General features: G+C 36.9%; 1 protein-coding gene across 5 annotated transcripts in view; it reads left to right on the top strand.

The window, feature by feature from the left end:
* Positions 1–6486: 6486 nt before the first annotated feature.
* Positions 6487–20416, top strand: part of LOC117419556 (tetraspanin-11-like) — a 41572-nt gene continuing 27642 nt past the window's right edge. Inside the window, exons 1-4 of one of the 5 annotated variants that reach the window (XM_034032412.3) lie at positions 6487–6519; positions 7487–7619; positions 10500–10594; positions 15618–15809. In XM_034032412.3, coding sequence (XP_033888303.3) covers positions 10508–10594; positions 15618–15809 — 279 coding nt within the window. In that variant the 5' untranslated portion in view covers positions 6487–6519; positions 7487–7619; positions 10500–10507. Of the gene's footprint in view, positions 6520–7432; positions 7620–8154; positions 8322–10499; positions 10595–12496; positions 12687–15617; positions 15810–20416 lie in introns of those variants that run through there. The other 4 variants (XM_058985685.1, XM_034032414.3, XM_034032413.3 and 1 more) reach the window with 4 other exon arrangements.

A 20416-nucleotide genomic window follows, 5' to 3' on the forward strand; every position in this document is an offset into this window, starting at 1 on the left:
ACAGGCGAGATTTATGGAAGTATTTCACTGTCTATAAAAATACAGTGAAGAGCGATCTGCAATCCAGCAGGTTTACAGGTTTTAGGTTGATGTTATTTAAGCAGTACTCAGTAATGGCATGGTTGAGTGCTTGATGTCTAATAGTAGCAGCATCTCATTATACAAACATGCTCCAGCAAGTAGACATGTATTACTGAGCGTGCAGAGCATTACATTGCTTAGATAAATCATAAGAATCACAATAGAGCAGTATGGCTTGGTGTAAACATGTAAAACTGTCATTTGAAGGTCCTTTTTCATTTGGACGGTACAGCATTGAAAGGCACACATGTGCAGGACAATGTGATGATGAAACTACTTTGTAAGAAATTGAAGGCCTTGCAGTTATGTTTTTTTTCATAGTTCCTTTTTTGAGATGCAGACTTTGTCAAATGATTGGAAGGGCGTGGAGACGATGTTGTGTATAGTCACAAGAAAGAAAGCAAGATGTGTTTCCCTGCCACATTTATTTCAGTTCCACCACCTCAAACCTGCTTGCCGCTATCACGATAACATTTTAATTCTAGCTGCTGTCCATAGATAGGCTTTTAAAAAATACCAATTAGCTAAGACAAAGTGCTTATGCTTAAGGGAAACCCAGTTTGTGGTAGCAGACCATTCAAACTGTTTTTTAGAGATCGACAATGAGACACATGGCTAGCTTCACAAAACTCTACACAAGAACACAAGTAAAATAACACTGAATAGGCAAAATGACCTGCTCATACAGTTCTCTCATACAGGCTCTGGCAAAGAAAGCAACATATGCAGACTGATATGGAGTAGAGAGTTGTTCTTGTGTCAATGAAGTGCAGAAAATATATTAGGAATGGACATTTCAATTACACAAAAGCAAAAATGATACTAAAGTTAATTAATGGTGGGTAGCAATTGTAAACCTAGGCTGTTTTTTAACCAAGTCTCCATACAGAGGAATAACAGTCTCCATACAGAGGAATATAATAGTCAAATCAATAACAAAATAATTGGAAGTAAAACTAATTATTAACCCAACACATAATTAAAGGTGTGGTCCCAATGGTTTTAAAACACATTTCCCTACCTTTAATACAGGGTGATGTAAAGTAAAATAACTACAATTTCTGACTCAGTGCAATCAGTCGGGTAACCACTAATAATGTTTCAGAGTAAACAAAATAAGCACTTTACCAGAAAATCCACCCCATTTAATTTACAATTACTACGTCTCCAATCAGGAGAGGTTACCTTTCCTGATGCATTCCATTAAGAAAGACCACCACAACATTTTTAATCAACAACACCACCAAAGGGGATAGCTGAGGTGTCTGCTTTTTATTTAAATTCTTATAAACTTTACCTCAAGTTTAAAATACTTGATAATATCTGGGGGCTCAAGGAGTAGGTTTTTTTAACTCCTCCAAAATGTTACAACACCACCAAAAAAATAATAATATATGTGAATCAGAAATACTTAAGAGCTAAACCCATATGTTCTATACTTTTTTGGAATGGTTATTTCGTCTGAGAGAGTTTTAATGATTTTTTTCCTGATACATGTAGCTGTGTTATCAGAGGGGCTCCAGGGAGATCAGCCTACACCAGTTCATGGTGTTCAGTTGTTGGTTAATGTTATGTAAAATACTAGAGCTGGGAGTGTAGCTTTGGGTATATTTGGTAGGTGGATGTCAAAAGGGCACCGGTAAGTTAGACCAATGTGGGTGTAGAATCATTAAGTTCTATTGGCAAGTGTTAGACTATTGCTGCCCTGTTTTCTGTTGAAGAGACCATTTGTGCTCTTCAAATATAAATCTGTGATATTGCGAAAACAGTCATGATTCAGAGTGTACCTAAATGTTATTCGTTGACCCTTAATTAACAATGCTTTGTAGAGTACCAGTAAACATTTCATGTAAACATTTCATTTCACCTATTTCTGCGAAAGAAAAAAAAGCTGTTAAAAAAACAGAGAAACAATTCAGAAATTTAATTTATTCGTAGTTGTTGTATAGTGTGTTTTATGTTTTTTCTCTTGACCCACTAGCATTTTTGTTGTTGTTGTAGATAACTATGTTTTTCTGAGTTTATTTTTTACTTTGCCTCATGGACATTTTTATTTATCTTCCCACAACAAAATAGGATTGAAGGTTTATACAGTACTTGGGGACCATTAAATCTGTCTTCTATCTGTTTCATTCTTTGAAGTGCTAGTTGTGTCTTAATTTGGTGTTGGTTTGCCTTATAATTGATATTAATGACAACTTTACCTTATTCATTTCATATTCACTTGCTATTCACAGACATTTAAAGCAGCGTTAATAAGACAAACAGGATGAACTGGTACTAACGCCTTTCACTCTACAATAAAAGGTTGCTCCAAAACTATTGTTTAATGTGTCTGTCAGTGAGAAACATGCTTGTGGCAAATCAAAAAGCAGATGTCTACTGATGAGCAATATTTGTATATTACTGTTATATATATATATATATATATATATATATATATATATATATATATATATACTGTATATACTGTATATTGATGAGTGGATCTTTTTGTGTGATTACCCTCGGGAATAGCATTATGATTTTTATTTTACTAGACTTGCACAAGCTGTGTGAGAGTTGTGTGCAACTGTTCAGCAACATGGGAAAGCAGACGGATCTCAGTGACCTCTCAGTGGGCATGATAGCACTTGCCTGTGCAACCATCTCATCTCTCAGCCATTGCCAATCAAGGAATTTTTTTTTTTAATACACAAGGATTTTTATAGATATTTATCAGATTTAGTAAAAATGGCAAAGCTGAATGAAGCAAGAGAATGATGCAGTGTGAAGGTGCCTTTTTAACATTTTTACACTTAAACAGTGGACGTTATAGAGATATGGATAAAACGCTTTAGAAATATATATAAATTGGGGGGATAAACTTTAAAAGCACTTCAGAGAACAGGAGATTGAATTGGATGAGTAATGTGATTATGTGATGATTATGCATGGATGAGTCCAATAGGATCCCAGGGTCTGTTCTCTTTCTCCACGATTGTTTCAGCTTTCTTTACCTTTGTCTGCCTGCCTGTCTGTCTGGGAGAATTTCAACAGTGAAAGGATTAATGGAAACAAAAGATGGTTATAAACTAATGGGAATACAAAGAAATGTGTCAGACAGAGTGAGGACACCACCACAAAAGGGGGATCTACAGTTCTATAGGAACTATAGGAACTTTGTAATGTATTTAGAACACTGCAATAATAATAATAATAATAATAATAATAATAATAATAATAATAATAATAATAATAATAACTGCATAGTTTTGTATTATGTATTTTAAATTGATTTTTATCCATAGCTTTCACTTCTTTATACAGTAGTTTGTTTTAAAAATGATTCATTGTAATGAGAAACAAACCCCTGCTTGCAATAAAAGACACTGTAAGTCTTTCACAACCAGGGAGACTGTGTACAGAATTAATGGTGGTGCAGTGGGCTAATTCACAAGCTTTCTTAATGCCGTTTAACTATGGGGCCTAACTTCACAACCAGCTCAAGTAATAAGTGAGTTTGGGTGTCATACCTAAGTCCCCATTGGTCCTTAGTCCACACCACAAAGCTATATCACAGTTCGGCAGAGTTGGGTATAGCCAGAGGTCTGGCTTGAGATGTGTTCAGGGTTAAATAGGAGTGGGAGTTCTGGGTAGGAGGTACGCTCACAGAGGAGAGTGTGCCAATTTTACAAGAAAAATAACGCAATAACAAGTCACTATGGTTACTACTTCTGTTATACCAAGACATGCTTCAGGATATGAAAAAAATATAATTTAGTGTTATTGAACATAAACAAGATTAACATTAAATAAGATAATCACAGCTACAATGAATGATTATGTCAAAATATTAATCTGTACTTAAACAGAAACTTGTTGTGCTGTGTATTCTTTGCTCATTTTAGCTCCTTTGAGAAACTTCAACATGGTTATTAAACATATTCTCAATACCTATCACTGTGCAGAACCGTCGACTGCTCACCAGAGTTCAGCTGGTAATATTGTCTTAAAGGGCACATAGCTAGCAAAATATTTCCAGAAAATCTTACATAATATGACTTATAGCCAATTCGAAGGACTCACACAAGTGTTACTTTATTATTATTTTTTGTGTACCAAATGTTGAATAAAACATTGTCCAATGGTCTTGTACATTTTGTAGTTCTGCACTGAAAACACACGAGGAATAGGAAAATCAGCTATTGGTTACTGTGATGGGGTGCCAGCTCGCCCCTATAAATTTGTGTTTTGTTATTGTTGTTATTTTTACTGTTTTCATTATGTTTTTATGATTCTTGGTTTGTTTTGGATTGGCAGGGAGGGGGTTAAATTCCTCCCTGTAAAAATACATGTGAGAATGTGGCTGGATGTGGCCTTAAGTGTTTAATTGTTAATTATTAGTTAATTGGGCTCCAGCCACAGACTAAAAGACAGCTGAAACCCTTTGTTAGGGAGAAGAGTTTTGGGGTGTGTTGGTGTGTTGGTGTGTTGGTGTGGTAGTGTGGTAGTGAAGGCGAATGCCCAGCCTACATTTCTGTATTTTGTTTAAACCTTTTGTTTGGGCCCTTGTCCCTATTTATTTGATTATTTTTGTTTAATAAAGATCATTATTTTGCCCCTTCCACTGTCTCTGAGCCTCAAACCTCTGTCATCCTGCCACAGTTACTAAAAAGAAAGTGACATCCAGCATTGAATTTAGAATTGCATTTAACCCAATCTATGACAGATAGACACACACATATATTTGCAGAATCTGACATTATCAATAACTTAATCATTACAAATTGGATAAGCGGCTCTCCAGATAGATGGAAAAAGTGAAGTATAACCGCCTCCACTATATTCCCTTCCTAGGTGAACCTCCACAATAAACACTGCATGCTACATTAAGTAAGAGATGGAAGGAGCAATTTATCAAGAGACGAAAAGTTCAGCAAGGGGGATAGGAAGAAGCTTTACCTGCAATGAAACAAGCAATCTGTTACACAGGCACCTAAGAAAAATGTGAATGATTAAGAAAACAGACAGACTATCAAACAAACACGAAGAAAGAACTAGGGGAAAAAAAACTATTTACATTGTAGGACTATATAAAATACCTCCATTAGAAAAATGTAGGACACCCTGAAGAAGTTTTCTACTGGTCCCTGAAGGACAAGGTCCAGCTGTGCAGGTGTTTGCTTGAGCTCATGGGGAGCCTGGCCAGTAAGGGTGCACTATAGCAGGGTGAGGTCTCTGGTGATTCAGTCAGAGCTACTGCGGTGCTCCCTGTGGAATATCTGGTGAAGGTTGTGAACTCTGCATAGCCAGGATGCAAACCTGTGCTTCCCTGACTATCGCACTGTGCACACCATCCTGTCAGGCCTTTACCAGGAAAACTACTGGGGAAACTGAGAATAATCTTTTGATATTTAAACCTAGCCCCTCCCATTATAAAACTATTATTATGATTTTTTTCTTTATTATTATTAAGAAGTTGGGCAAATATTTACTGGTTTCTTACTGGATAAGCAGTCGGTATAACATTCACAAGGGATTTTAAATTCACTGTGAGCAAGCATAACCAGCTCTTCAACTATGTCACAGGAACCAGCAGGACTAGTTACAAACAGGAAATTACCAGCTGTGACTGGCAAGAACCAGTGCTGGCCATCTATAGAATTTCAAACAGCACAAGTAGAGTTATATTTGAACTAAAATTCCTGGAAGATGTAGACTTTGAATATTATAAAACTGAGACCCATTTGAAGGAAAGGCAAAAACATCCCCCACCTATTTATTAAGAGAACCTCATTGATCCCTCTTCACACTGATGATGGTTTCCAATGACAGCTCTGTGATTTACTATACCTTAGAAACACTGTAGGTCTTTCAAATCTGGATTTTTTATTTAACATTTTTTGGATAAAAGCTTGAAGCTCTGCAAAAGTCCAAATGTTTGGCTCTAATTGCATATATCCGTCTTCTCTCAAAGCAGTAATGGGTTTCATCATTTTGGTAGAATTTGATTTCCACACAGGTAACCAGGGAGTCAAAATCATGAATCTTCTATTGAGATCAGAACCTATGAATAATGCTTTGTGCTCCACAAAATATTTTTATTACCAGAACTACTGTGCAGATAAAGTATTTAGATTTTCATATTCAATTATTTTTCATTTTTTTAGAATTAGGGTTTTCTGCTCCTAAATATATTAAGGAAACATTTTATAATCTGCATTAGCTCTGCCTTTAAAAAATTCCATATATATTGTAACACAGCAGGAAGGGGATTAAAATCCTCCCTGCATAAAAACATATGTTTATTGTTTGTTTAATTGTTTTAATATTAATTATCCCCTGCACCTGGCTATCACTGTAAATTAGAGCCAGGTGCAGGGTATTTAAAGAGAGCAGCCAGTCACTTCAGGGTTGCTGTGTGATGAGACTGACTGTGTGTTGTAGTCCTGAAAGGTACTGTATGAAGCCTTTTTGCATTCATGTTTTTGGGTAAACCTGTGTGTTTTGTTTTTCAGCCAGTAAACAGCTTACCTGCCCAGTCATTAGTTTAGGTTCTTGGTTGTGTTAGTTAGTGCTTGAAAAGAGCTAGGTGTTTATTTTTTGTTTTATTTATTTTTGTAAATATTAAAAGTGCATGAAAGTGCTTAACCTTCAGTCTGTGTTTCCTGGGTCTATTTTTAAAGGGGCAATGAATGAGGGAGTGCAGCTTGATCACACATTTTTTATATATATATATATATATATATATATATATATATATATATATATATATATAATCTCATTCAAGCTTTATGTTTTAAAATCCAATTGATAGTCTCAGTTGAGGGTTTCATTTCAACATATGCAGCTATTCATTTCTTATGAACAATTTATTGATGTGAGCTAAATTAAGCATAAGTCAACCTGTTTAGTATGTCAAACTCCAGTCTCTAGTGTCCCAAAAAATACATTAGTTAAATGAATTAAGAGTTTTGTATTTTGTGACGCATGAGACTTGAGTTAATTTGTTTCTTTTTACATTTTCTCCTTTCCCATTTAAGACCTAAGTCATAACCGCAATAATAACAGGAATAATTGTTTTATTATTAAAATGACAAACCAGTAATAAAGATTGCATTATTCAGATGAGATATTGTAATGGGGAAATGATTTTAACAAATTTAGTTTTAACTTAAGTTTGGCAATCTTTTCCATGAATCCAGTCACTATGCTCTATTACTGACTAAAAAGACTGCTTTTAATGGATCAGTGCAAAAGGTACAGGATTATAACTTGTCTTTCTTTTCATAAGGCCAGTATGACATTGTACAATATCGAATGGGATTTGATATGATTGGATTTTGGGGTGCTTGGGGTGACTTGACAGCTCAGAACTACAGGCTCAGAGGAGGGATTGGTCTATTTCCTTTTGACCTCGCAGTGACCTCAATCTCTTCACTCGGAGCCAGTGAAGCAACAAGCTGGGATCGAATGGAGCAGACATAACGGGATAAACCAAGTGCACAGCCATCATCATTCACAAACTATTTCAAATAAACACACGCTGTATTCTGGTGAGTAATCTAAAACATGCATATATCATGAGCTGAAACCATAGGGGTTTTACGTTTGCAAAACTGAAGGACCGTGTTGAATTGGACGCAAGGTGCAGTATGCGATACTACTAGTTTATCCCCTTTGACAAGTCGTTTACTGTAGAAACTTGTTTAACGTTTGCGAGAGGTCTGTCTAACGGAGCAATGTTAGAACTTTTGTCAGCTGAAGTGTGGCATTTGTCTTGCTTTCATTTAAAAAAAAAAAAAAAAAAAAATCTGTTTTAAAAGTAATTCTGAAAAATAAAAAATAAAAGCCGGTGCTTTTTGTATGATGCGGTGGCGCTCTGGAAATGAGAAGTGTGTTTTCTTGTACACAATGGTGGAGATGCAGTCAATTCCAGAGCATACTGCCTCAGCAAGTGGAAAGTAATTAATACAGCTGTGTTGTTGTTGCAGGAAAATAAACTTCATACATATTCTCGTCAGGGATTATTGCTTACTGAGTTAGTTATCGTAGGCTGTATAATGTAAATGCATGCGCATATTTTTTGTGATCCCAACAGATTGCGTTAAATAACGACACGAAGCTGGCTACACTGCATCCCGTAGGATAAAATAATAATAAAAAAAACACTAACAGACCGAAACAGACGGAGTGAATGGTACTGCTTCCTGTGCAGGACTGAAAATTGAATGACCAGGAATGTGTTATATTCTATGGTAAATTACATGTTTTGTTATGTAAAGTTTACACACAACACGGTTGCAAAAGTTTAGCTGTGCAATATCAAACACATTTTTATTGGTTTGTGATTTTTTACCCCCAAATGTTTTTTCTGAAGTGCCAAAGATTGCTGTCCCGTTGCAGAAACCTATTAGCTGGGTTAACAACAAATATCTCGCCTAGACACTGTGTACCGATAGTGAATACATTTTTGTAGGGCCAAGCCATCTTTGCACTTGCTGATTAAAATGCTTTGCATGTAACGGAACAGCTGACTATTCAGGAAACCACAATATATAGTGAACAAGAGCCACCCCCAGTTAAGCACAGATTTAACATTGGTCAGCTTGAATATGTTTAAGTGTATAGCATGTTAATAAACTAAGCTGTGTCTCAAATCAAGTTCACAGCAAAACCAAATGATGTAGTAGTGCATTCCCTGTTATTGTTCAAATGTGGCGTCACTCCTAAATAAATACATAAACATTTACCGCAGAAGCTGACAGTACCACTACAATTTAAAAAGCGGAGGGTCGATCTTTGTGATTAAGCAAAAAAAAAAAAAAAACCCTTTACGGTAATTGCTTTTCTTATTGTTGCACGGGGGATGGTGGTGTACTTATCAATGATAATCATAGAAATCACTCAAGAACTGAATTGTTTAAAAGGGCCTTCCACGTGAAACTGATTTGTGCTAGAAGTTGGTATTGACCACATTCGTTGACTTCTAAGAATCCAGCCGAAGTCATGGTGACCTACTTATTTTGTTTTGTGATCAGGCTATATGATTAACGGGGAGTCTCATTTGGGCTGTTTAACATTAATTAAAATATCCAAATACATGCTTGCCTATTCTCGTTATAGACTCAGTGTAGTTCTGACTGTTGTGCAGGTAGTCATAGCGGTGAGCAAGAACTCATTAAGGGCTGTAAATACATTTATACAATAACTGAACGCGCGACGGGAGATAGAAAAAAGGGGAGCAACATTGTGGTAAGAGAAAACGTTATACACTAGACTGCCTCGTTAAGTACTGTACAAGCCTTTTTATTAGTGCTGGGACAACGTTACCTTTTAAAGAAAAAATATTTAAAGAAAAATCCTTTTGATAAATTGCTATATGAACTAATACATTTCAAGCAGTATTCGAATATTCAAATATTTGCCCCAGCAGTACTGCACATTAGGACCCAGTCACCTCAGTTCCATGTAACTTTATTATGTCACTCTACTGAAAAAAGACACCAAGTGTATTTTACTGTAAAATCAAACATTAGGACCCACGTGTACTGTGTTGTTGTTCTTTGTCTGAATTGACACTCTGTTAAAATAAAAGATTGACTTTTGAATGTCCAAGAACTACAGTTTTAAACTGAATCAGACATGGGTCTACAACTGTATTCCAGACAATCAGCTGTTCAGGTCATCGCCACTGTGCCTCCGTTAAAGTAGCAAATGATAAAATGATTAAAAAAAGTTTGTCTGCATTAACTTGTCAGGTTGGAGCCTTATTCACAAAAACTGGAGGTGAAGATTAGAGCTGTCTATATCAAATCAATCTATGTTTGATACTTCAATGGGGAAACATCTGAGAATAGGCCAGTTGTTAATTGTGTAGCAGAAACATAGGTCACTACAGTAATAGGAGGATTAAATCCAGACACGTTTTTAAGTTAATTAGATTTTGACCCACTTTTACACCACAAAGGAATATTATAAAATGTAGCAAACTAAATATATCTTGACATTTAAAGACTTTTTAAAGTAATTGCAAGTTACTGAAAAAATTGGTCTATTTCCATATGCAATGTTCTAGTTGTTTAAGAACTAAGTGGTCACACTTGAGACTCACTTTTTTTCTTTAATATATGTGTTACGTCTTGTACAACTATCTAGAGAAACCTTCCAGTGCGTTATCCAATAGTTGTGATGAAACTATTTAAGATTTTTTTTTTTTTGCATGGATCAGGAATGTCTGCCCAATCTATTTCACACTTCTGTTTTTTTTCTTATCAATAATCCAGTTTTTTGTTGTTTATTATTTTAAATGGTTTTTTTAAATAAATTTTAGATCTATTTTTTACCCATATTTGTGATGCCCAATGTTGCCTCACTGCTGCAACCTTTTGGCCTGTAATGTGTGTGTTGTTTTTTTTTTTTTTTTTCCTTTTTAGGAGAAAACATGTCACAATTGTATAGAGGTGACCAATATGACTGGGTGGTGGTCTGCTTGAAGTATCTTCTCTTTATATTCAACTTCCTCTTCTGGGTAAGTTTTGATTATTCCTTTTCTAAAACATGTATGTATTGTTTTAAATGAAGTGCTTATGAACAAGTGAAGGTGAGTGAACTATGGCCCTGCTATTGCATCTCACAAATTACCTAGATGTTTTGTTATGTGGACAAATTTCCACTGGGGACTAATCTGAGATGACAAACCTCATTTATGACCCAAGCCAGATCCAAATACTGGTCTCCTGAGGTCTAAGGGACTGTAAAGTTTACTGAACTAAGCCACTGCGCTGCCTATTTTAATTGTAACAATGAAAACTCTTGAATGTATTTTTGTATTACTAAATATTCTACCATTGAATGGTTATGGTTGATGTACATAATTTGTAAAACGCACCCTTCAGCCATGCATGAGGCAGGCTAATGTGATGATCACTGATTTCAGCACACAGCTGCTGTAAATGGAAACCTAACATACACTGTATATGGAGTATCTAGCTATCATTCTTCACTCAGCTCACATTTGCTTTTACAATACATTAGACTAAATATTGTACATACTTACTATCGGGTTTCACTTTAGCAGTGCAACATGTAACAAAAAATAATCGTTGAACCTAAATGCTACTCACTCATCAGTTATTTGTTCTATCCTGTACTTTATTATGATACATTTTTTTTGTTAAATTACGGTTCCTGGCAACCAGTTCATTTTATAGTGTAATTATTAAACAAGTTTGATGTGTGTGTTTTTTAGAAAAAACAGGGACCCTTATGCAATGATTGTGTCTTGTCTGTTGCACTCTACAAGGTAAACTCCAACTGCTTTGATTTTACACTCATTTTCATAAAAATGTTGCCATTCCCAGTCAACATGCAAACTAAAACACACCTACAGTAAACCTGTGCAGGGCCTCAGCCCTGCCTCAACCATGCCATTCATATCATCTGAGAATGTCAACGCGAGATTTTCGTTCTTGAGAAGGCCCAAGACAATGGCAACATTGATAAAAGAATAACAGGCGAGTGTGAAAATACATCTATAGACCCTAAGTGTTATTACTGGTCCTGAATTCTAAGTGAAAGAGAATACATCCATAGACCCTAAGTGTTATTACTGGTCCTGAATTCTAAGTGAAAGAGAATACATCCATAGACCCTAAGTGTTATTACTGGTCCTGAATTCTAAGTGAAAGAGAATACATCTATAGACCCTAAGTGTTATTACTGGTCCTGAATTCTAAGTGAAAGAGAATACATCCATAGACCCTAAGTGTTATTACTGGTCCTGAATTCTAAGTGAAAGAGAATACATCCATAGACCCTAAGTGTTATTACTGGTCCTGAATTCTAAGTGAAAGTCATCATCCTCTTTGGGATTACAATGAATTGTCTGCTTGGTTTCAGATCTTGCCTTACTCTTCATAGTTATTGATCTGTTACTTTTCTCTTTGTTCCATGGATAGAAATGGGGATCTGTAGTACAGTACAGTGTCTAGTATGACATGTTTAGTATTGCTAACATTTAGATTCTGCATTTCATTGAATTCTTTAACTGATCCCATGTCTGTCTGTCACATTCTATGTGGTGAACATAACTGCCTTGATTTTGCTCCAATCTACACCAAATGTGTACTTAATTATATGCTCCTGGCTCCTGATTGTTTTCTATTACAGAAAACAAACAAACAAAGAAACAGTTCTGTCTGATGCAGTATGCTGAGATTTACCTTACAATTTAAATCCAAATTCACATAATGAAATTGCACATTGTGACTTTTAAAGTATTTTTTAAAACATTTACAGTATACATATTAAATGCTGAAGAAAGGTAAATAAAAAAAAAAAAGCATGCACCAATCAGCAGCTACACTGACATCTGTTTCATCCAATGGAAGCACCGAATGGTTTTTTGCTCTTGTTTGATTGGGCGATTCAGATGACTCTGTCCAACCCCTCACTATCCCTGGGGGGAAAAAAGGAGGACTGACTCTCGGAGGGGGGAGGACTGACTCTCGGAGGGGTGACGACATCACAAAACCAACAGACAATTCAGCAGGCTCGGGACTGAATGGCGGGTAGGAGGTGCTGAGATCAAGACTTCCTCTCTCACATGCTGTTAGTAAATGGTTAGCAGTTTTTTGTTTTTTTTCTCAATAATACCCTGTATAATTCAATACGCTCACAGTTTAAGTATGTAGTGTCATGATTATTGGTGCATAATCATTGCTTGCCGAAAGAAATGTATCATTAAAAACAATAACCACCTCAACATTACCCATAAGGGCCAATTAAGAAAAGAAAGCTGGTGCTTAGTACTGTGTGACAGGCTGTTTTTATATTGCATTGCTGCTTATCCATCGTGCTTGATTAATAACACCTTTTTGACTCTTGAATCTCTCTTTTTGTATTCCTGTACATGGAGTTCTGTTAATGTGTGCATTTAAAATGTCGCCAGGGTCACTTTTAATTATCTGAACAGTGGCGGAACTAAATACAGATGCATTTCCCATATTAACCCCACCGGTCTCCTTGATTTGTTGATCCCCACCACATTAACATTATTATGTACAATGAAAATACAGATTCATGTTTGAATGGGTTTTCAGGAGCCAGTTGTAGGGTTCTTGGTAGGTTTAGAGCGTGAAGAAATCATTCAGTACCGTGAGCCGCCAGTTTTTCTCACAGTATGTATACTAGGAGTGTTTTTGTTTTTTATTAATAAAAAAAATACAGTACAGTCGACTCGGTGCTGCTTTATTTGGACGCCGCGGGAGATATATCCCGAATAAGCGTGTGTCCCAATTAAACAACAGGCATTTGAAATGACCTTAGTCACTTTTTTTTAATTTTTTTTATTTCTACTTGAAATAGACTGAAATCGCATATTATCACAAGGCGAGACACCTGCAATGTTGACACGCCAACTTTCTTTGCAACAGCAGACTGAGAAACCACAGGGGACTCAAACTCCTTCAGGGGTTCAGTGTGGTTTACGCAATTTACACAAGTCACAGTGTAATCACATACTCACTGCGCTACGCGAACCTGTCTTGCACAGAAAAGCAATCTCCGTTCATCATTCGAAAATACTGTATCCCAATTAAACAAAGTGACGTCCCAATTAAACTACATAAATAACACTGGGAAGAACAGTCTCCCAGAGTTGTATCCTATTTAAGCAGACATTCTGATTTACCAGTATCCTGATTTTAGTACTGTATATCGTGGTGTCAGAGTAATCTGACACCATGATATACAGTCATTTCTCGGACGTTTGATAAACACTTGTCGGTCATTTGGGAGAGGATTTTTGGAATGTGCAACAGCCCCCCTGAAACCATTTTGCGGCCCCCCCAGGGGTCCCTGGACACCAGTTTGGTAACCCCTATTTTAGTGGACTTGACCTTACTTAGTGGTCTTGCTTTTGCTGTAGAGTATCTCAGGTAATATGATTTTAAATCGAGCTGTCATTCTCCTGTAGATGCCTTCCAAGCTTTAGAACCTTGATACTCTCACTGCAAAGGTAACTTAGTTGATGCAGCCTAATCGTCCTGTACAAAAAAAATCCTGAGAAACATTTTCTGTTCATAGCTTTAATATCCTCCGGCAATAATTAAGTAGCAGGAATGCCCACGCCATAGTATATTCATGCCTAATTGATTGTACTTTAGGTATGGGTTTTAAAAAAAAATGTTACAGCAATGTCATATGCCAGCATTATGTAGTTAAATACTGTCTATCCGTATGCCACAGCTATGGAAACCAAACCTATTCAAAATACGCACAGCTACTGTGGAGAGAAGTGGTAGACAATAGCAATTTGTCCAGTTTTACACAGTATGACCTAAAAGTGTGTTATAAATGACACTGCTTTGAAGATTAATGGGTACAGTAACACAATATGGTGCGTATTTCACGAGTATTGTCAAACTTTATAGATTACATGTTTTTTGGGGCCCTAGTTACAAAGTTTATTTAAAGTGTTCTCAAAGTCACTTCATCAATAGCAAACTTGCCAAAACTGTGTTTATTTTAGCCTGTGCTTAGCTAGCAGTAGAGAGATGGAGCTTTGAGTTGCTTCTGTAATCTATAAGTGCCCTGATATTGTAGCTGAGAACACGGTGTAGTTGATGGTATAGTATATGGTGGCAACTAATGAGAGTATAGCATGATGAACAACAAAGTCATATGGATTCAAGATGGCTGTGGCTAATGTTTAATTCAAAAACCTGAACTGAAAAGTTTAAGGGACTTTCTGGCATAACTTTGTGGTCGCTGGCTCCATAGCTTCAGCACCCGGGTTGATACAAGTCTGCAACACATGAAACAAAATACAGCATTCTTTCGCTCCGCGCGCGTCTGTATGGCTATGGCTGTGCAGTAGCCTCGCGCTGTAGCGCAGATGTTTTTTGAGCTCCACGCAGCTTACCAGGGCACGCCCTCCAGCCAATCTACACCTCCCGATCAACTCCGCACCGGGCGAGTTTACCTGCTCAATTACTTCCCCAGCAACTCGTCTCCTACTGCACATCCCAGCTGACAGGGATGTTTAGTCATTGTGAGAGGTTTATAGGCAGTTTGATGCTGGGGTTTTGTATTTTGAAGTGCCGATGTATAATAAAAATAGACCCTGCTCTTATTGTCTTGTGACTACAGTTTAAATGTGGTGTTCTTGTCTGGAACATAAACAAGTAACACAGTAGCCAAACCTTTTGTTGATGATTAAATGAATGCAACTCTCTATACAAGACCACATTTTATGGGCAAACTTTGGTATTGCCACAACTATCCCAATTATTTGAATGCCATTCCACTAGATAATGTAGGGCAGATTTGTCAACATCTTTGCACTGAAAAATCTAACTATTGGGATATATATATATATATATATATATATATATATATATATATATATTATTTTTTTTTGTCTATACATATTCTCATACTGTATAAACACTGAGACGAACTACTGTATTTGAACCGGAATATTTTACCAACTTGTATAAGGTTTAAACAGGTCATATGTAAACTATGAACCCCTCCCGTGTTTGTTTCAGGTCGGCGGCGCTGCAGTCATGGCTGTAGGGATATGGACACTGATTGACAAAAGTGACTATCTGAGTCTGTTGGCATCCAGCACATTCGCTGTTTCAGCCTACATTCTCATCTTTGCTGGAGGTCTGGTAATGATAACAGGCTTCCTGGGCTGCTGTGCTGTCATCAGAGAACAGAGAAGCTGTCTCTCAGCAGTAAGTACCTTTCGCTCAGACCCAGACATAGGCATTGGGTTACATTAATGTGGTGTCCTGACAGGATTGCTAAGGTGTTCAGAAGCAGAACTGTCTCATTGGAACTGCTCAAGCACTGACTATTTAGTTACTTTTAACTTTAGTGAAAAAAATAGGTATCGATAAAATTATGACCTAAAATCACCACATAAGACAAAAGCCATAAGACCAAGCCACATATTAAAGAAGTGCAGGCGAGGTTGGAGAAACCACAACCAGCTGTCTAATACAACTGATCATAAATGCGCTTAGGATCTTTCTCATTTAGTTCTACTCTAATTTTTTTTTGGTCTTTGGCTTACAAACTCATATTTAACTTAAAAAAAAAAAAAATGTTCCTCTCAACTACAATCCAAGAAAACCCGCCCTTTCTTGAGGCTCAAGGGTCAGGGCTTCATTTTATGTCAAGTCAGTACACTCCCAAAACCTGGGGGTGGCTTTTGTGTTGTTGAAGATGATTAAAAATGTCTTTCATATGAGTATTTATTTAAAGTGATGGATTCCCTTTAATTTCTGAAGCATCCTATGTGGTTAATAAAGCATATTTGTTGTAGCTTCTCTTCAAAATTGGGTATAATGTAAGTCGGATGAACAGACAGCTTTCAAAGCTTTTCTGGGTAAAGCAGTGTTAAAAGAAAGGCTTGAATGAGATGAATGGTATTCTTTCTCAGTTCTTTTTTTCGGCACAGCATAAAAACACTGGTTTTGATCCCAATTGTCATTTAGAAAGTAACTGTGTCTGTGCTCTAACAGGAGGATCAAGGAAGAGTCATTTTTCAGGCTCTATCTTGTAAAGTAAGATACATATTAACACCAGCTGTAGGAGGCAAGGACGCCTGGCCTGCAAGCTAAAAATAACTCGCTCAGGTCCTAATATCTTCCATCACAGCATTTCACAAGAGGCATTCTCAGCAACCAGTGAAAGAATCATTCTACCGTTAACTCACTGAGCATGGATATTGCTATAGATTTCTCTCTGATTTCCCTGAAGGTTCTGCTGATTGTTTAACCCTTTTCTCTCTGGCCCTGTTTTAGACACCAGTAACCTGGCAGTTGTAGAATTGGCACTGGTCTTGCATTATAGGTGAACCTGCAAGACCAAAAGCCCGAGTCCCTGGTGAAGCAGGATCAATGGGGCTGAGATAGAAGGATTAGCATTCCAGGCTATGTTCTCAATATACTTCAGTGGTGTCTAGCACACACAACAGACCACATGATCTGAAGCTTTGAATAGGAGAGCAATATATCAGACCACACACATAACTATTAAATACTCAATTGTGCTGAATTTAGAAATACTACAAGAGACTTAAATGAAATAACAAACGTGTCAACGGGAATTCAGTGGCAAACTTGTCAACTAGAATTGAATACATTGAAAAAGACTGCTGGTCGAAATGTTTGTCATTGAATTAAAGTTTATTTTAGTATTTCTACATAAGACCACAACACAAGTCAATTTTAACACAGTTTTTATCTTTGTTTGCTTTGCGTGTGTCCTGGGTTTATTGTCATCTCTATTACTGTACATGCTGGCTCACGTGGTGTTTTCTTTTTTCTAATTACATTGGAAAAGAACAGCCTCGCTGTCTGGAGCAGTGCAATATAAAAGCTGAAGTCAAATATAGAAGATTTCCAAGATGAATAGCCTGAGCAGCTTTATAACCAAGGTCGATTTTTTTTTTTCCCCCCCATCTGTCGTTTCATGACACTTATTTGTAGTCATGACTGTGACATCTTACCTAGTGTGTTATGGTTTTCCATATCCAGGTTTCTTTTACCAAGCGTACATTCTATCACATATAATTTTTTGTAAATACAAACTTCTATGCTTACAGTCTCTGTAACTGTTTATATTTAGTAGGTATGTTAAAATACTGGAGCCTATGTGCGCTTCAGTTTTTACACAGTTTTTGTTTTGCATACTGTGCTGAAGACATATTTAGACTGATTTGTACCCCAAAAAACATTGAATTTACATTCAGTTGATATGTATTTAATGTTTGTCATGTAGTACTTCACCAGCTTTAAATTGTCACTTAGTTATTAGCATTCACATCAAATAGGAGCAGTTCTCCCTCGATTTTATTTACCTTCAAAGTAATTGGCACGATATTCACCCTTTTTTTTTTTTTTTTTTTTTAAATAAAGGCTTAATTCTTGGTAGATTTTTATATAGAAAAAATGGGAACACGTCTGTTCATTATTCTACATATAACTGTCAATACAGGGCAATATCTTTGGGATTTTCTTTCTGTAGAACTGTCTGCTGCTAATATTACCTGCTCTGTGCTTAATCTTCTTGTAATTTCCTAGCTAACATTGAATTGGCGTGCGTCTGACAAGAGCTATAATAAGATGATGTCTTAAGGGATGTCATTTTGGTTAAATTTAATTTGTAATATCCGGCAGTATTCACCAGGATACATTTCTTTTCATTTTTTATTTATTTGCAGATCTAAACTATTTCCGAATGGATCGTGTAGTGCCTGACATGTTCTCTAGACTCTGTTGTGGCATGCCAATGTGTATAAAGTAATGATGAGGATCTGTATGGGTCCCCGTTCCTTGAAATCTGCACTTGAAACTAAAGATTTAATCTTATTTATTTTTTCCTCCTTTCATTTTTCTACCTTGAATGTTTGCTCTTGAGAGGTGAAGGATGAACAGCTCTGGAGGCTGATTCTTTCAGTTAATGCAAAGAAATTACATAGCTGACCAACATACACCCCCCTCCACGGCTGTAAATTCAAAATACAGCTCTCAGGATGACTACAATGTAAATGACTGTGATGTATATCAACAGTCTGTACAGCATAGTGTAGAATTAGAACGTTTCATTATTCAGTGTCGGGATCATGACTGCTTGAATGGTATGGTTAAAGTAGTGACTGGACTGTTTGGCCGCTGGTCCCGCCTGTTAAGGGGAGGAAGAAGCCGCCACGCTCTCTGGAAGAGGCACTGATCTGGCGATGCCAGGTAGCAGGGTAGACCGTGACGAAGCCACGCCCATCCCTCCCACCTCAAGAGGACTGCCTGTGGAGCGTAGAATTACAACTGGGATTCCGATGGCAACGCCTAGATGAGCTTACCTGAGATTGATATAGCATACAAGGATGATCTAATGAGAGCAATTATTCAGTAATCCTAATGAGAGAGCAATCATTCAATAATCCCTCCCCCGAGTATCAGCCTAAACTTCTAGCAGTTTATTAAGCGGTTTTCCAGGTGCTGTGTATGCTACAATGTTAGTGTGACGTATCGATTGGGAGGGATTACTAGTACACCTCAGTGATCATTTTTCTTTAGGTGTGCTCAGAGAGTGCCCCAAAGATAAAATAAGCTGGTGACTTACTAAACATGCCAAATTTATTAAGAGCAGCTATCACAAGTACGTAAAGCAATTGTAGCCAGAGATTCTGTCACATATATCTAATTATGCTCCAGAACTGCACTTCAATTCACCACAACAGCTCAGGAGAACTGAAGATCAGTGGGCATCTTTTGATCCCAAGATCAAGGCAAAGAATGAACTAATAAAAATAGGCCTCAGAAGATAGAACTGTGCTGCATTACACAGTAGAGGCGAGTGACGGTCTTTGACTTGAGTGTTTTTTTTTTTGTTGTTGTTTTTTTTTTTTTAAATACATTTATTCAAAGATTAACAGGTATAGGTGTCTGGTGCCTTCAACAGTTGCTGCAACATAGTGACCAGTGACCTCTAATGAATCCTGTTTCTGTTTGTGACTGCTATGCAGTTCTGCATTAATGTCACAGTGGTGCGATCTGCCTTCGGCTCAGGGGGAAAAAAAGAATCTGTGTGTCTGTTTCCGCGGCCTTGGTGCATTGGCCCAGATAATTTGCAACACGCTGCCTTCAAGCTGATAAATGAGCTGACAAGTTCCTTCCTGTCCTCATTTGCTTCCACGGGGAGTTAAATAGGAAGAAAAAAATGAACTGCCATTACAGCAGGTTTATTTTTAGAACACTGTTACTGTAATGTGTTTGCTCTGAAACTGAATGAGAAGAGGAGGAGGGAGTGCTGAAGAAAGGTGCAAGGAGGTGGAGGTTTATGCAATTTCTGCAACTGTTCTTAAAATAGTGAAACCAGCCACAGGTGCATATCAGGTGTTGTAATCAATACCTAACTCGGGATGATTCATTCCTGCTCCAGTTCTCAGCTACATTCTTTGTATGTTAATGACTTTTTAAAAGGTGGCAAGTCCTCTTAATAATAGTACCAAGTCATAAAGGTAATAAAATAAAACAAGCAAGAAACGACTCTGAACAATTAACTGCTTCTTCATGCAACTAAGTTGTTTCTTGCTAGTTTTATACCTATACAGTTATTTTAAAGTTGGTTTCCTCCCAGAAAACTGCTCCCAAATATGGCCTATTGTCATTGGTTGAGTATAGCTCTGTCTGTGACTCTGCAGTGTGCAATTCACAAATAAAATAGGCGATGTGACAATGTATGCAATGTGTTTTTTTCTGTAGTGTAAGTCACAGGTTTAAGTATCAAAATACTTACATTTGATACTGATCTTTTTTTTTTGTTGTTGTTATTA

Source organism: Acipenser ruthenus, chromosome 14, assembly GCF_902713425.1.
Source record: "Acipenser ruthenus chromosome 14, fAciRut3.2 maternal haplotype, whole genome shotgun sequence".
Taxonomy (NCBI): domain Eukaryota; kingdom Metazoa; phylum Chordata; class Actinopteri; order Acipenseriformes; family Acipenseridae; genus Acipenser; species Acipenser ruthenus.